The 17,761-nt window shown below is 37.8% G+C and overlaps 1 protein-coding gene across 1 annotated transcript in view; it reads left to right on the top strand.

The window, feature by feature from the left end:
• The window catches only part of SLC13A1 (solute carrier family 13 member 1), a 28,454-nt gene extending 11,084 nt beyond the window's left edge, over positions 1-17,370 (top strand). The window contains exons 8-15 of the mRNA XM_068669605.1: positions 1,768-1,887; positions 3,147-3,245; positions 3,342-3,443; positions 9,627-9,730; positions 10,383-10,492; positions 11,140-11,301; positions 12,232-12,369; positions 12,497-17,370. Of these exons, the coding sequence (XP_068525706.1) occupies positions 1,768-1,887; positions 3,147-3,245; positions 3,342-3,443; positions 9,627-9,730; positions 10,383-10,492; positions 11,140-11,301; positions 12,232-12,369; positions 12,497-12,637 (976 nt within the window). The 3' untranslated portion in view covers positions 12,638-17,370. The remainder of the gene's footprint in view (positions 1-1,767; positions 1,888-3,146; positions 3,246-3,341; positions 3,444-9,626; positions 9,731-10,382; positions 10,493-11,139; positions 11,302-12,231; positions 12,370-12,496) is intronic.
• The last annotated feature ends 391 nt before the right edge of the window (positions 17,371-17,761 follow it).

Here is a 17,761-nt window from a genome sequence, read left to right as displayed (position 1 = left end):
GACCACATCACTGCAATGTAGGAATTATTAAAATCAATCACACTTCTTCATTTTCTGCAGAAAACAGATCTGGAAAACAACTAGTTCAGTGTGTCCTGTCCATGCTTGCCTCAGGCAAGACCTACAAGCCAACTATAGCAGATAATCCAGCCAGTGCTACTTAATAGATAATTTTTGTAACGATTTATATTTATTATCCAATATACCTGAGAAATATTTGCTACTGAAATGAAGATTAGATAACTTTATTATTAAGATTACTATAAATACTTAAATATATGTTCAGCACTGCACAAACTTACCGTGAAACCTGACCGACACAAATTAATATTTTATAACGGAGTTGACCCTTTAGTATAAAGTTTTCAAGAGCTTGTTTTCTTTTCAATAAGGAATTATCAAGCATATGTCAAAAAATAAGATCATAATACTTAGCAAGTGATGAAATGCTAAGTCATTGCTGTGCTGATGTCATTTTTTCCTATATTGGCGTATGTACATTCAAAAATCAATGTGGCTAATCATGTAATAAAAGCTAAATAGCCATGTAATCTATAAATAGTATATAATAGCCATTTTCACTGTCTCATCACTATGTACAATTGCAATTTACAGCATCCATCTCGAGAAGTGGGTAGGCGTTGTAGTTTAGTCCCAGCTGACACTTTAATTGCAATATATGTCAACATCATAATATATATAAGTTAATCCTAAAAATTGCACAACATGTGAGATAGCATTTATAATAAACATTTATTGTCTCAGTGACCTATGAGACCATTGCATTTGTTTTTCTTCTAGCAAGGCGTGAAATACAAAAGATTGCATAATAATTGGAAATAGTCATTGCAGTCTCCTTCTGGACATTGTGTTTTCCCTTCCATCTGATTTTGCATGAAGGAAGAAAGCTGTCCAAGAAAGCTAGAATTTTCACTTGTAGCAGTAGAAGCTCTCTCAGCAGAGCTGCAGAGGCTCAAAGATGGAAAGAAATCTGTTCATAAAGTAAATTGACAAGCTAAGGTAGGATTCATTATTCTTGCCCTTCTGGCATCTATCTTATTCAACAGTAAATTTTCTTCTTTCAGAAGACCCAAGCCCATTTCTCCTTATTTGAACTGTACATGGCAGAGAGAGCTGTGGTTGTCAGACCCACATCTGCAAACAGCAGATGAAGGAAGCCTCATAGAGACAATGTGACTTGAGAGACAATCCACCTGACAGATAAACATCCCCACCTTTTCTGGAAATTAGTAATAATAAATTTATTTCTAATGAGATTTGAATACCTTTTGGAACCTTTAATAATAAATGTCTCTACATTGTCTCCACTGTTGTCTTCTAAGTTCATTGGAGACTTAAGTATATTTGCTTGTGATAGAAGTCTCCTTTCAGAGAGCAGCTTTTCCTTGATTCTGCCTGTTTGAAGTCCCAGTGGCCCTTAACACTGTGAGTGTCCCTTCCTTGCCTCCTGAACAGGTTAGATGCACCTAGATCAGTGGGAGACGCACAGATCTGTTGCTGACCCAATGCTCAAACAACTGTGGCACAGCTGCAGGGACAGTTCATGTGGTAGTCATGATGATCAGGAACAGCATGGGAGGGTGAAGAAAGAGGCCACCAGAGGCCACCTCATGCTGAAGGCAGCTGCCAACCAGAAGCACTCTCTTGGAGCAGAGGGCTTTCTGGCACTTCTCACAAGTCTTGATTCCTTTGCTAAGCTTAACTAAACAGTATTTTTATTTATTTATTTTTTTAACTTTCATCCAGACGTTATCCAGATTGCAAGTGCATCAACTTTGGATCCTGGTTTATCCTTTCTATCCCCATCACAGTCGTTATTCTGGTGCTCTCTTGGGTCTGGCTCCAGTGGCTTTTCCTTGGGTTTGAGTAAGTAAATGATGTAATCAATAAGAGTAAAGGTTGATGGTATAAAAGATGCTTTATACCAGGAGTAAATATTACACCTAGGTTTAACAGGCTTGTTAAAAAGATAATGCAGCAACAGCAATTTTACATCCTTGATTAGTAGAGCTGCATCTCTGGAAGGGACAAGAATTCTCTAAAATAAGGATCCTTGACTACTCAGTCCAGTATGAAAAGTCTGTATCATAAATGATGATATCCCTTCCTTTAAAATATATACACAACATAATTAAGTATTGCATTATTATTAATTATTGCATAATTAAATATTGCATGTGCAAGACTAAAGAGTATGGAAATGATGTGCATTTTAGTCTAAGACCTGAAGATGTTAAAGACAGGCAGGATGTTATTCTTTGCTGGAATCAGGGATTGACTTGAGCAATACCTGTGCTATAAACTGGATGACTACATTTCTGAATGTAAAGTAAAAAAGTTCATTTTTTCCAAAATTTGTATGTGGTGGCAGGTTTTTCTTTCTCTTGGAGTTTGTGCTTTTAAGGTTTTGCAGAGAATAATATTTCTTTTTGGCTGACTCTTCAAAGCCTTGTTCTCCATGAATTCACTAACACCTGCAGAGATAACAATGGGGCCTGCTGTCTTCCAGTTACATGGTTACTTATGGTGCAAGAGATGAAAAGTGAGACTGCCTGCTCTTAAGCAGACTTAAAATAAGCCCAAGCTTACCATTCTGTATCTGAACATTTATTCTTTCATTTTTTTCTTGATTGTTTTAATAGTGTTCTTTTTAATATTATCGAAGAATGAAAACCTAGCTTGTAGCAACTGTTCTGCTGATCAGTATGCAGGCTACTTATGCAATACAAACTTTTTCATTAAAATACAAAGTAAAGCTGGAATCATGTATGACTTTCATTAAACAGACAGATTATGCTTTTGATTGTTTCAATTAGTTCCCATGATTAAAGCTTCATCCTTCCTGTGAGCAACATCTGAAATGTCCTAAACCCATTATAGGATAAAACAAATGAGCTAGTCAATAGCAGGACACATTTTATTGCTGCCTCTGTCAGTCTCCCACTGGACTTTGCCAATTAATTCCAATGTGCTCAGTTTAGTATGTGATAATTAAATGGGAGACACTGCATTGTAAAGTGAGAAATTTTTGTAAAATGCTATTGCTAACTGGAAGGGGTGGACATTTTTTTTTCTTCTGCATACACTGTTAATCCATCTTCCAATATTGCTGATTTGCCTTCCAGTTTTAAAAGCATGTTCAAGTGTGGCAAGAAAAAAACAGCTAGAGAAGAGGCCTCGGCAAAGGTGATTCAGGAAGAATACAAAAAGCTTGGACCAATGAGGTATGTCAGACTATGAACCAGCAAACAAGAACAAGTAAATCCAAGTGTGAATTCAAGAAAATGTCAAGAAAATAACCCATTGTGTTTCTGCTATAGCTACCCAGAAATTGTTACGCTTATCCTATTCATTTTAATGACCCTGCTGTGGTTTACCAGAGAACCTGGCTTCATCCCAGGATGGTCTTCACTATTCCCAAAGTAAGTAATCTTTTTGATACACCAGTGAGATACACTGCACCATGTCTTAACTGCATACATTCTTTACTTCACAATAAAAAATATAAAAGAAAAAATGGAAAAATGATAGGAAAAAATGCATTTAATAATTTGGAAAGATGCCATGATGATGCTTTTAAAAACTTTTGTTGTATATAGAGAATAGGTACAACTCTGGCAGTTCCATAGAGGTATGTGCTGCAATATCTGAAATGTCCTAAACCCATTGCAGGATTAAACAAAGTACCTTCTAAAAAGGATTACGCCTGGCTTTTAGACTTGATCTGGTGATGGAGAAGGCATAGTGATTGGTGTTACTCTTTCCTATTTCCTTGCCAAATCTGCAGTTGCAAGAACAAGATCTTTGGTTAGGATTTTTTGATCTGCTGCTATTAGTGACAGCCCAACTTCTATGCAAATAGGCCAACACCCTCTGCTTTGATAGCTTTAATTATTGTCATAAATTACTATCTGTTCATACAGAACTCTCACAAAGTCACAGTTAAACAAACCATCAAAAAGGAGGAACTAATCAGGAACTGCTACACTTTTTTGTCCTTTTGCTTCAGCTTGCTTCTGCAGTCACTTCCCCAGGATCACCTAGATGTGTTTTCACTAAGAAATTGCTTGGTCTTCCAATATCTATAATACAGTGATGCCTGTAATAGCTCCTGTTGTCTTGCTGTAATTACTGTAATTTTGGCATTGTTCTGTGATAAAGGTCTGAATTTTGCTCTAGAGTACTGGGAAGTAGTTGGAGGACTGGGAGGAGGGACTGGGAGGAGCAGGACTTTGTGCTGTTTAGGCCCTTGTGGGTTTAACATTTATCACTATCTGAGTCAAAGGCCAGAATTAGACTCAGATGTAACTTTCCATTTTGTGTTTCTGTTTCCATGAATGACATGTGCACACACATCCATCATCCCTCCTCTCTTGAAATATGCTCACACCATTCATGCAGTCTATCAAACACACACACATGCATGCAAACACACAGCAATGCTCTGCTAGTCTGCTAGTACATCTGGAAAGGGATTTGCAAAGAATAATTGTAGCCTTTTGAAGATTTAAGGTGAGGAGGGTTTTTTTGTTGTTGTTTGTTTTTTTTTTTTTTTTTTTTTTTTGGTAGAAATAGCATTAAGTGCATAAAAACTAAGATTGTTTTAAAATGATTTACTTTTTTTGTTACCCAAAAAATTGCCAAGGAACATTTTTTTCCCTCATAACAACAACAATAGACCTGATGATCATTGTCTCATATGAACCACGGTAATCTTAAAGGGTTTTGGAGTGTTGACCTAATCAAGCAATCAGCCAGCTAAGCAATCAGGCTGGCTTTGCCTCCCTTTCTGCCTGATATTAACATTCAGTGCTCATTGAGCTCCATTTAATGAGATACATCTGATACTGAAAAACAGACCTGGTAAACAACCTTTCAGATTTGGGACTTATTACTCAAATGAATTATTTTAGTCCAGAGATCTACATTTTCTTATTTGAAGCTGTGTGTTTACTGTTGTCTGAGGATTTTGTTCACTGACAGGGAAAAGCAGAATATTCTCATACCAAGCGTGGTTATAGGTTCTGTGTGGGGATGTTACTTAGTGGATGCCCTGAAATGTTTTCCTTGGAAGGGAATGCAAGCATGCGTCATGTCACATCAAGATGAATCACGTTATAATTTCTGTGAGGTAACCTGAAGAGAAACAAAGCCTGTGTTAATCTCTAACTTTTGTTAGAAAAGGGGAAAGAAAGCATGTATTACTCTTCAGACATTTTCTATTTCTAGAAAGCTTTAACTTATCCATCATTTGCACTAATAGGCATCAAACCAGGAATTTACAATTTTACTTTCACAAGCAACATAAAACTTCCCAGTCAAGTTGAGTGGGATAAGAAGCCAGCACAGGTACAGCTAGGAGTAGTAGTTAACCACCATCTTTAAAGAAAACTAAGGAAAAAACAACAGGCAAAAGGCATCTATCAATGCATTGCGCTTAATACTGTCATGCCCAATGGACTTCTATAGTGCATGAACTGTGGCTTACATCTCTCATGCATGTGTTCACTACTGCCTTTGCACACACAACTGTTCAGTGTTTTGTCTTGTGGTATAGAGTGACAGGCATGTGCACAACTTCCTTAAGTATATGTTAAAGAAAGCAAATGTATGGAAATATTTTCTGCCCTTACATGTACGATAGTACTTATTTTCTACAGGCTTTTATCGCAGTCTTGAGTCAGCCTGAGGGAAGTTCTGTCACCTGCACAGATGAGCTTTGACCTTACTATAAAACTGTCCATGAAACTAGAGGAGCAAAGCTGCAATGTCAGAGCTAAAGTAACTTTGAGAACCCCCTGGGCCATTAAGTGGGAACTTTTAAGTTGGTTTCACAACAGTCCCAGGGTCTTAAACTAGACAGGACCACCCCCTCATTTCTTATAACATCCTAAAGATCAGAAGCTGCTACATGTTTCTGTGTGTCAAGCCTAGTAGAGATTTATTTTATTAAAATATCTCCCAGAAAGCAACCAGGCTTGATATCAGGGTGGAAAAATATAGATTCCTCATATTTTGGCATTTACCACTTTCTTTGATCGTTTATTCTGGTAGATACTCATCTCTGTTGCCAAAATAAACAAGACAAATTTACACCTTGTTTGCTGTTTGTATATAGCTTCCAGCCATCTGTTTTTGTCTTTCCCTGCTAGATTACTTTTTTTTTTTTTTTTTTTTTTTTTGGTGATAAGTGCTTTAAGGATATACTTACCTGGTTTAATTATATCACATTACAAGCTTCCTTTTGACAAACCAAATGGAATGAGTCAAGTTTTCCTTTAAGAAACAAATTATTATCACTCTCAGAATCCAAGTTCATGTTTCCAGCCCCTCGTGTGCGTCTGCACAAGTTAACTGAATACTCTTTTAAAATATAGACACCGATTTCTTTGAAATCCCAGCAGAAAGATTGGTATTCAGTGATGATATCCTCCCCACTTTTTGAAATGTCAGGCAATTCTTACCCACATTTGTGCTGTATCAGTATTGAGTAGAGCTCATTTTTAAGAAGCATTAATAGCCATACTAAATCAAATGCCTTTCAAACACACTTTACATTTATAAGTTCATTTTTCTCAAGGAAATTTTGTAAGTCTAGCAAAGACTAATCCATTGCTGTGGCGCCCTGAGCCCCTGTTACCTCCCTCTGGAGGCAGATAGCAGAATGGTTTAATCAATGTTTATAGCACTACAGAGGGAAGTGCAAGGTGAAAATGCCTGTTTCCTCTCCCTCTGTTGACAGCAAAGGATCACACATCGCTTCTTGCTACAGCAGTTTCCACCTATGTCCTGGCTTGATTCCAGGTTATAGGGTATTAGCTTCAATTAGATGAATTTCAAGTTGGCCTTTGGCTAGCATTTTATGAACCTCATAAGAAACAGAAATTTCAACTCTGGGCTGCAGCTCATTAGAGCTGATGTACACAAGGTGGGTTTCCTTCACTCTTCCTCAGGTTTTTGTCTGAGTTTGTGTTGAGTTTGTGTCATCATATTTTCCCCCCTTTTTTTTCCTCACAGTCCTTTTTTTCTACAATGGTATCAGTTGGAGTTATAGTGAATTTTCCTTGATTAATGGATTTTTTACTTTCTTAAATAACAATCAGATTTCCAGTGTTACAAGCAAGTCAATATTGTATATGCAATTGCATTACAGCTTAGATAAGTAGATTTTGAAAATTATTAATCTCAAAATTCACCAATTATTGAATAGCTACTGTCTGGAAAGGTCTCAAGTGTGTCTCCATAATAGTATGACTAATGGTAGGCTATTGTGTGTGTGTGTCTCCCAAGCAAGTTTTCTGAAAATAGTGTTTGGCACAAGGAATACTGTGTTCTGTGTTTTTTGTTTTTGTTAGCAAAATAATTGCACTTTCCTAGTTGAACAAGAGGGTATGCAAAGTCCTGCACCTGGGGAGAAACGACTCCAGACACTAGTGCATGCTAAAGGTTGCATAGTTGGAAAGCAGTTTGGCAGAAAAGGATCTGGAAGTTCTGGTGGACACCAAATTGAACATGAGTCAGCAGTGTGCTCTTGCAGCAAAGGACAGTGCAGCAAAGTGCAGCAGGTCCAGGGAGATGATCCTCGCCCTGTACTGGTGAGGCCATACCTGACCTGAAGAATTGTGTCCAGTTCATATATATATATATATATAAAACTATATAAATATCATTTGTAAAATCTATGATTCCGTGATTCTGTATTTATTTTATATATACATATATAAAGTCTTAAAAGAGTGCAGGATAGGATGCTAGAGGAAGGGATTTTCTGATTTTTAACCCCAGTGCACCTGGACCTAGGCTAAAGCTGATATATGGGCAGAACCCTCTGCCTTAAGAAACCATTACAAGCTTGTTTTTTAAAAGCATGTTCTGTGCTGGCAGACAACAGAAAACAGGAGACAAAATGTATTAGTGAGCCACTTCAACTGTTATGGCAGGTTCATTTTGTGACAGTTTTAGCTAAAACTGTACTGGCTGTGGTATCAGTGTGCTATGCATATTAAGGTTTTGTGAATCTCATCTAATGATGTTAAAGAAAAGGGATCTACCAGAGTATACATTTGTAACCTATAATTGGAGATGATTTTTCCCTTTTGGTGAAAAGCCTTGATTTAATATAAAACCTTAAGCCTGAGATCTGCTGAGAAGCTATGCATGCACCTACTGAAAATGCGGAGAATTACATAGTATGAGGCTGAGAGGACTAATGTATTGGTTCAGGAAAAAATAATAATTTACAGTAAATATTAAAACATTACTGAGCTTTAAAAACTGTTGGGTTTGACTTTCTTAACATTTTTTTTTAATTCTATTGAATGACTAAGACTATTTTGACTGAAATAAGATTAGTTATCTAACAGAATCAGGTGGATGTGTTAAATGTGTGTTAAAATTGCTTTGGCGGTCAGCTTTGCACTTTGCCTGGTCTTGTACTCTGTACTAGTTTGAAGGAAATTGGATCAGCTGAAAAAACAGTGGTGCAAGGAATTCTCACGCACAGGAAATGTTCAAAGTAAACACGGCCCTTGTGTCTGTGACCACAGTGGTGACAGCCACACGAGGATAATAAAGTTCTGCTGTCTTCCCTTAGCTACAAGAGCATCATCCTTTGTGGGTAGGCACAGTGCTCTTCAGGCCTGTTGGACTGGATCTATTACAGAGCATATTAAAATTATTAAATTTACCACTGAACTGTGAAAATGAGTTGTTTAAGCAGCAGCTATTCCTAAACATCCGCCTCCCCCAGCTTATTCCTGAATGACAAAGTAGTGCACGTTTACTCAGGACATGAACTGATGAATTTATAGGGCTTACATGTTCTATTTCTGCAGATGTGGCGGGCTGACGCTGGCCAGCTGCCAGACTGCTGGCCACCAGCTGCCATCTCATTCCCCCTCCTCAATAGGGCAGTGGGAAAAAATATGATGGAAGAGCTCACGGGGAAAGATAAAGACAGGGACACCACATATATTACCATCATAGGTAGAACAGAATCAACTTGGGGAAAATTATTTTAATTTAATCTCTATTAAAACAGATTCAGACAGTGAGAAACAAAGGCCAATTAAAACAACACTCCTCCTTCCCTTCCCTTTCCTGAAGCTCAAAGTTACTTCTTCATCCTTGACTCTGTGCCCTCCGACCCTGAGTAGCACAGGGAGATGGGGAATGGGGGCTGTGGTCAGTCCGTCACAGCTCCTCTCTGCTGCTCCTTTCTCCTCACACTTTTCCACTGCTCCACCATGGTCTCTTCCACATGTCTTCAGGGGGATCTCTGCTGCCACGCCTGCAGCACCTCCTCCTCCTTCTCTAACTGTGGTGGTCACAAGGCTCTTTCCCTCATTTATTTTCTTCACTCGTCACCTCCTATGTGGCATTTTTTACTCTTTCTTAAACACATTTTCCCAAATATGCCACCTTTTTGGCTGCTGGGCCCAGCCATGTCTTGTGTTGGGCCCATTGGAGTGTGCCCGGCTTGGGGCAGCCCCAGCCTCTCCTCACAGGGGAGCCAGCACCTGGGCACAGGCACACAACGTAGCAGACTGTTGTCCTGACTGTATATATGTACATGCTTTTTTCTTGTGTTATTCTTGTTAACTCAGGTACAAAGGCTATGCTACGGATTCAACAACTGCCCTAGTGATTGGCCTCCTGTTCTTTATTATTCCTGCAAAAACATTGTCTAGGACTTCAAATGGAGAAAGCAGTTAAGTATCTTTTGATCTGTGTTTTATTACAATACAGTATTGAAGGTTCGGCTGTAAACATAACACATTGCATTCAGTAGAGGAATATCTTTAAATACTGATGTCACAACCTTAATACAAGATAATGCCTTGTAGTCAAATATAGGCTCCCTGGCACAGGTGATAGCATTCAGGCAGTGTGAGCTCTGTGAGCCAGTGCTGCACAGCAGCCTGCTGTCTGCAGCCCCCTGGCATCAGTGAAAAACACCTCTCCAGAGACTGCTACAGGCTTTGAATTGGGCTACACGGGGCAGAGATCAAAACCAAAATGAGCCTATAGAGTGTTACCTTGGCAATCTGTATGAACAGTAGAGTTTTGTTGATTAAGTTAGTCTTATTGATATCCCATAGCAGTCTTCCACACAGGGAAGGAGGGGAAAGGGGCCAATGCTCTGCTGGTGGAAACTTTTGTAGCTGTCATCTTTAAGCTGTGATAGTTTCCAGCAGCCAAGGGTCTGTCCCAGAAGTACAGGTTGTTTCTGTCAAAGACTTTATTCAGGTTATAATGATTAGATTTTGCCTTTGAATATTTTCAAAGTATTTCTTCAGAGAAATTATTTCAAGATGTTTTTCAAGATGTTTTTAAATGTTGGTGATTTTTTTTTTCTTTAGCTGCTTATGGTTACACTCCACTGATTACTTGGAAGGAATTTCAGTCATGCATGCCCTGGGAAATAGCTATTCTTGTTGGTGGCGGGTTTGCATTGGCAGACGGCTGTGAGGTAATGCAATTTATAGAAGATCTGTGCAATTAGCATGACCCACATCAGACACAATTCAGACATGCAGTGGATTCAAGGTTATTCTCTTATTTTAGCAAATTGTTCTTGTAGCAATATTGAACAGGATAAATGTGAATATGCAAGATGTTTACAAAGTGGGGGTAAGAAAAAAAAAAGTTTTCCTTGACTTCAGAGGCTATGAACAAAGATGATTACTGTTAATTACTTGTTTTAATTTAAGCCCAATGTGGTAGGAATTGTGCAGAGGTTTCTGAGGTAATTCCTATGCAGAGTCCTGCTGGCTACTCCAGCAAATCAAACAGGTCTTGGCCCAAGATTTGTTTATGAAGCCTGATGTATGTGTATGACAAATTTTCTGAGTACATCTCCTCTAACCTTCTCAAAGGTGCAAATATAAATAAATGGAATATAGCTTGCATGGGTGCCTACAGGACAACAATAACTTAGAAAAATGTACTTAAAAACATGTGGTAGGAACATGGAATTATTTCAGATCTTTTTTTTCCTATTTTACACAAATAATTCATAATTAACAGATGAGTAAATTCCTGTTCAATACCATTTCATTACAGTTTTCTGTTCAGTGTTTTGTAAAACATAATCATGTTGTCATATTTCTTGTGCAGGTTTCAAAACTGTCTGACTGGGTAGCAAGTAAATTGGCCCCCCTAGGATCACTACCCCTGTGGCTAATTATCCTGATATCATGCCTTATTGTCACTTCAGTAACAGAAGTTGCCAGCAATCCAGCCACCATTACGATATTTTTGCCTATATTATCTCCTTTGGTGAGTATCATAGAGGTTGCTTTTAACCAGATTGTGCTCTGTCATCCATGTAGCTGCTCAAAGAAGCAGTTTTTTAAAAGTCTACATAAAGTACTTCATAACTTTTTTTTTTTCTTTATTGCCATGTTCATTGGATAGCTGGTTGTCTTGTCTTTCTAACAAGAGATGCTGTATCAGTAAAATTAAGATAAATGTGCAATACTCAAAAATTGAAGCTGTTACTCCTATTTGAGTATAATGGAAACACTTGAAAGGACAACTCTCACAGTGTTTCTTCAGGCCAAATCTTCAAAAAAAAAAATAATGGTTAACAGTGCACCATTCAAGCTGTCACCAAAAAGAAGAGAGGTCTAATAGATGTACTTAGACGTACTTCTCATTTCTTCTCTCCTTTCCTCATTTTTTTTTTCCTTTTTTTTTTTTTTTCTCATTATCTTTATCAAAACACCCAATTCTTCTTCAAAACTTACTATGGCTATCTTCTTGTCTTTGCCACTTGACCAATCTAGCCATACACTAATCTCCATTCCCTCTCTCACAAGAAAACTCAGTCCTCACTACATTGAGTACCTCCTGCGCATTATACACAAATTCAACTTCATCATCTTTCTGGCAGTGTTTTGGTTTTAGTGCTTGTGCTGTGCCCACGCTCTTTGCAAAAGTTTTTCATATTAGAGACTCAGCTACAATTAGAGAAAAATCAGGTGTGAATTTAGGGTTCATTAACTATCCTGTGCTAGAAATACCTGTTTTCCTCTGGAGCATTCTCAGATATAATCTTATAAAAGAGTTAACAGAAAAGGTTATTTTTCACTATTTAAGCTGGCAGTTTACAGTTTGCTTGTGTTAATATAGTAAGTTTGCATTTATGTATTTCATTTAGCAAATGCATCCCCTGACAGCTGTTCTTTTTTATTTTTCTTTCTGCAGGCTGAAGCCATTCACGTGAACCCACTCTTCATTTTGATACCTGCCACACTATGTACTTCTTTTGCATTCCTCCTTCCAGTAGCAAACCCAGCCAATGCCATTGTGTTTTCATATGGTCATTTAACTGTAATGGACATGGTGAGTTTTAAGCAACACTATCCAAAGGGATAATCACTCTGCAACATTATTGTCTGATTTTTACCATTTTAAAAACTTTCTTCACAGACTTGATATTAGTATTTGATTTCTTTTCTCCCTCCTTTAGGTGAAAGCTGGTTTGGGCATTAACATCATTGGAGTTGCTGTTGTTATGCTTGGAATTATGACATGGATAGTGCCTATATTCGATCTCTATACTTACCCAAGTTGGGCACCAATCATTTCTTCAAACAGCACAGGGTTGTAAAAAACAAACAAACAACACACCACCACAAAACCTGGGGATTGGTTTGGATTGTTTTTGTTTCTTTTCTGTTCCACTGGCATGTGGTGAGTCACTTAAAATGCTTTTTGTCACCATAACAATAGGGATCCCCATTACTGTAAATGCCTTATTCCACAGTCCAAGAGACTGATGATCTGTTCTGAGAGTCTAATCAGGAAGAATGTTAGACTTTCTAAATATCATCAAGTCAGATCAAGTTTCTAATATAGTTCAGCTAGTCTGAACATTTATATCTTCATGTTATGAAGGAAAAACTAAATGTACATAGCTATTGTCACTGGCAGTTTGCCCCCATACTCAGGGTAGAGAAATAATGAGATTTAGATGTTATTATTTCAAGTGTCTATTCTTACTATGACCCCTGGTGACATTTGGGTTTTGTCCAAGAACATACTGTTTTTCTGTTTTCTAGATTCAAATGCTATTTGAAATGGTGTTGATCATAAAAAAAAATCAGGTTGGGGAATTGTTTTGAACGTATGGTTTACAGACCTGTCAAATGTGCAAAAAAGGGAGGAGAGCAGCATGGTCACTTAGACAGCACTTTATCTGTTAAGCACCTTGTAATCTGGAAGGAGAATATATACTTAAGCATATGTTTAAAATCTACCTCCTTCCATGACCTCACTGAAACACGTCATAGTTGTATATGTTGTCTAGAATTTTCCTGTATAAACATGAATTGATAGATCTGAGTTGATCAATATGAATGGAGACTAAATTCTCATCATGCTTCTCTGCCAAAAGTAGAGATATATCCTCCTGGTGAATGAAAGCACAAGACAGAGTGCTGAAGATGTAACGCTCAATTCATCAAACAAGACTGTAGTGCATCTTCACCAGGAGGTGCATGACCTCTACAGGACAGGTTTAAGGATTCTAGTGTATGAATTTTAGAAACAAAAAAGTGCAATGTAGTCAAAAGAAGCTTGCAGTTCAGAGATATCTTCAGCTACTGAAATTGTATATAACTGTTGTATGTTTTCACAGTAAGGACTATGGAGTTGTTTTTTCCACCTGTTGGGAGGACACATGACAATTTGTAAAGAGTGTTTAGTTAATAGTGTGAACCATATTTTCATGTATTTAGGTTGGGTCATCCCTTGGGGAACCTCAGTGACGGATGAAAGCCTTAATCTGTCTTTTATAGATCCTGTAAATTATTGATTTTTCCTACCAAAAAAAAAAAGCCCCTCCCAAAAAAAAAGCTTTAGTTTTTTGATTAGATATTTTACTTTTTTATGTTTATTTTTGTTAGTGTGCATTTAGAGTAGAGATATCATCCATGCTGTCTATAATGCCAGAATACTATGTATAGGATTGTTATATATAGTTTCTTCTATTAGCTACAGGTTGCAGGTTCAGCTGCGATGAATTATTGGAGTGAAGACGCACTTTCTCTTAATGATGATGGTTCTGTGTACTAATTGTTATCTGTACGTGCCATTACACTTTGCCAACATGGCTGAAGCTGCTATCTCTTTAGGATGGCTAACTTCTTTCTTTTCTTTTTTGTACTTTTTGTACAGTGCCTAGCAAGATAGGGCTATGTCAATGACTAGGCCAATCATGAGCTGCCACTGTGTGAGTGTTAATTGATACACTGCAGTAATAATTATGGTCACAGATATGCAACACCTATCTAAATGAAGCCTCACCCAGTACTATAGGAGAATGTTTATGCAAATAGCTAATCAAAGACATAGGTTTTACTGTGTCTTCGCAGAAGGATGTGCAGCACAGAAACAAGGAGTTCGTGGTTTATATAGTCCCTTGATCCTGATGGCATAGAGAAGAAAACCAGCTGAGACAATGTTCTTACTATAAGGTTCCCAGGTCTTACATTTCCAATTAAGTCAATAATTTCCAGATTATTCAAGAGCATTGGAAACAATGAATCATAGAATATTTCCTGTGGGAGGGACTTCTGAGGACCATCTTGTCTGACCTCAGTCAAAGCAAGGTTAGCACTGAGTTTGGGTTGCTCAGGGATTTGTCTAGTCACATCTTGAAAACCTCCAGCGTGGAGACAGCAGGGCTACCCTGGGTACTTCAGTGCTTTTCTGTCCTCTTGGTGAATATTTTTTGTCTTTAAACAAATGAACAAACATACTGTATTCGTTTTAGTATTCATTTTGTAGAATAGACTTTTTTTTTCCCTGCCTTTTATTTGGGAAATAATATTTTCTATGGGAAAAAATGCTTTTTATTTTTTTCACAAAACATAAGGGTAGGGGAAAGTCCTCTTTGTGGCTCGGCATTCACTACTCTCAGTGAAAGTGGTATTTTCAGCCTCTCCTGGTCTGCTCTGCAAGGAATTGACAGTATTTTAATCATGTGACAACTGCTATTCAGCAAGAGGAAATTTGTTAAGTGCTTATGAGCTGTCCCTGGGTTTGTTAATGTTAAGAATACAAAACTGACTGTTGTAACCTCAGCCTTGAATGTACCATTGAGGCCCACAGAGGTCCACAAATGCACTGTGCTATTAAATTGTGCTTTGACACCTGTATTCTCTCTTGAAATTGTGTATCTTCATGGAAGAAACTAATCATTTTGAACCATTGAAGAGAACTCTGCAGAAGTTATCAACTCTGTAGTAAGTGACATTGTTTTCAGCATAAGCTGAAGCTCAGTTTGTGCTGGATAATTCTCAGCCGTTCCTTTGCTCTACTTTTTGGTTTATTCATAGGATCATAGACAATATGTTGAGAAAGACCCATGTGTAAATCTGAACTCCCACATAATGCAGACCACAGAATTTCCCTAAACTAAGTAATTTTTTTCAGGATCTACTAGATCCTGAAAAAGATTCTTGCTTTGTAAAAAAGAAAGATTTAAATTATTTAATGAAGAATGCACTTTAAAAACTATTTTTGCTACAATCTGTGTACAGAGTAAATTATGTGCAAAGAGAGAAGGAAGGGATTTATAAAGTAATGAAAGTTAAAGTTGTTTGCTGTGCCATGTGTATTTATAAGTTACCAAAATGAAATGCAGAATTATAAATAAACTGTCAGTGACCAGCATATTAACTGTCACAATATGATAAACTAGTGACAAAAATGAAATGATTGAGCATGAGGTTTTTGACAGATTGTATGCTGTATGCAAACCAGTCATGAATAAACAAGTTGTTAGTAGTGGAAAGGTAGTGTTTCACTGGCATTTTTTTCTTGTTTTGCTAAAACTGTAAGGAATGGGTCAGACACAATCTTTGAGCTAAGCTGACATTATTGCTAACTTATTTTTAAACCTTCTAAGGACCTTTTTACGTCAAAATTAAGATCTCTGCAGAGCAGAGATTAATACTGATGGAAATTCCTCACCTGAGAGTGTTGAGATGGAGGAAAAAGGAGCTCAGAAGGCTTGGCTCTTGGTACCCTGTGGGTGGCTTTGGCTCTGCGTGCAGACACAGCATGCCATGCTGGCTGTGTGCTCCTTCCCGGCACTGTGAGTTTCCTTGCTTTGCCCAGAGTTTGTCAGTATTGTGGCAAGTGGTGGAAATGCATCTACAATCGTTTTAAAAGTTGATTAATATATGATGACTGCATCAACTATTTGTAAATTGCTTTGTGCATAATTTCCATATAGAATATTGTATTTTTTCTTTGTCTCAGATGAGTCTAATTAGACAATTGTATTATTACATAAGTAATATTTATGACATACTATTTATTTTGTGGTCTCATTCCTACTGAATTAAATGAAGCCTTTGTCATATACTTCATCAGGGGAGATGTGCCAGGTCTCTGTTCCCCTTTCCTATGGCTGTACAATATCTAATATATTTTCACTTTGCTTTTGGAGGATGTGTTTTTAGATTACTAGTAACCGCAAAACAAGTACACCCTGGAAAAAGCTTCTGCACTGTTCCATTACTACACATATCAGTCAGATCAATCTTGCAGTGTAAATTCCCTAATGTACTTTTAAAATGAAGTACCTGTGTTTGTTTACTAGTTTAAAGCAACCGGGTCTGTAGCCTGAGGGCTGGCTGAGCAGCAGTGCAGCAGCAGCTCCAGAAGGGTGGAGTGAAAAAACACACACCACACTTTACCCTTTTTTTCAATTTTTTGGTTAGGTGTAGATACCAAGACAGTTATCATACTAATTACAACAATCTAAAGACTGCTGTATCCTATGTGCAGCTGCTGGCAGGACCCAAAGGCTGTTTCTGTGGTTAGTGATCCCTTAAATACAGAGAAGTCCATTCCTGCCACCTCTCCCGTCCTGCTGCTGGCAGCCCACACGGATGCCAGCTGCCCTGATGGAGTCACGCTGCTGCCCACAGCAACTTGGGGCTGGGGAGATTCCCCAGAGGCCAGGTCTGCACAGATGTCAGATTACTTTGCAGCTGCCGGTGATAAATGATAACTAAGTTATCAGCTTAGTTCTTTGTCTGTGCAAAGTTGATGTCATGATTTGCGTTTTTTAACAATTATCAAACTCTTTGTCAGTGCTATGCTTTAATACTTTTGCATTGTGCTCTTGGAAGCTGTTGTATGTCCCTTTACCTGTGCAATGTTCAATTGCTGTATGACATTTCTTTACACGACTGATTTCCTATTTTTAAAATAAGTATTTCCCAAATGCTGTACAGTCTAACATTTATTTTGTGATAAATTAGCAGGATCTAAAACTGTGGTGTGTGAAGAACGGTTGTCTTTCAATAAAAGTGCCTGAGATTTCTTAAACCTTTTTTTATTGTATGCTATCTTAACCCTGATATATATGGTGGAGAAGAGTACCTGATGAGAATAATTTAAACTTACTGGATATTGAAAACCATCCACTTTTAAAAGAATTTGAAAAGGAGAAAGGTCTTTGAGCTTTATAAAGCAATTAAAATAAAAATTCTGCTTTCTGGCAGGTTCCTCTACAAATACAAAATAAATATATCATAGTCTCTAAATGCTTGGTGCCTAATTAGAAATTCAGAAAGCAACATACATACCAATGCAAAACAGACCCTAGTTGATTCGGTGCCCCTTGAAGTCAGGGTGTATCATTATAGGTTGCAGTGCTGGAGCAGCCCCTCAGGGATGTCAGAAAGAGTTGCCTCCAACCATTTTATTTGGTCAT

This window comes from Anas acuta, chromosome 1 (genome assembly GCF_963932015.1).
Source record: "Anas acuta chromosome 1, bAnaAcu1.1, whole genome shotgun sequence".
Lineage (NCBI taxonomy): Eukaryota > Metazoa > Chordata > Aves > Anseriformes > Anatidae > Anas > Anas acuta.
Note: the sequence above shows the minus strand (reverse complement) of the source record. Positions and strands in the feature narration are given on the sequence as shown.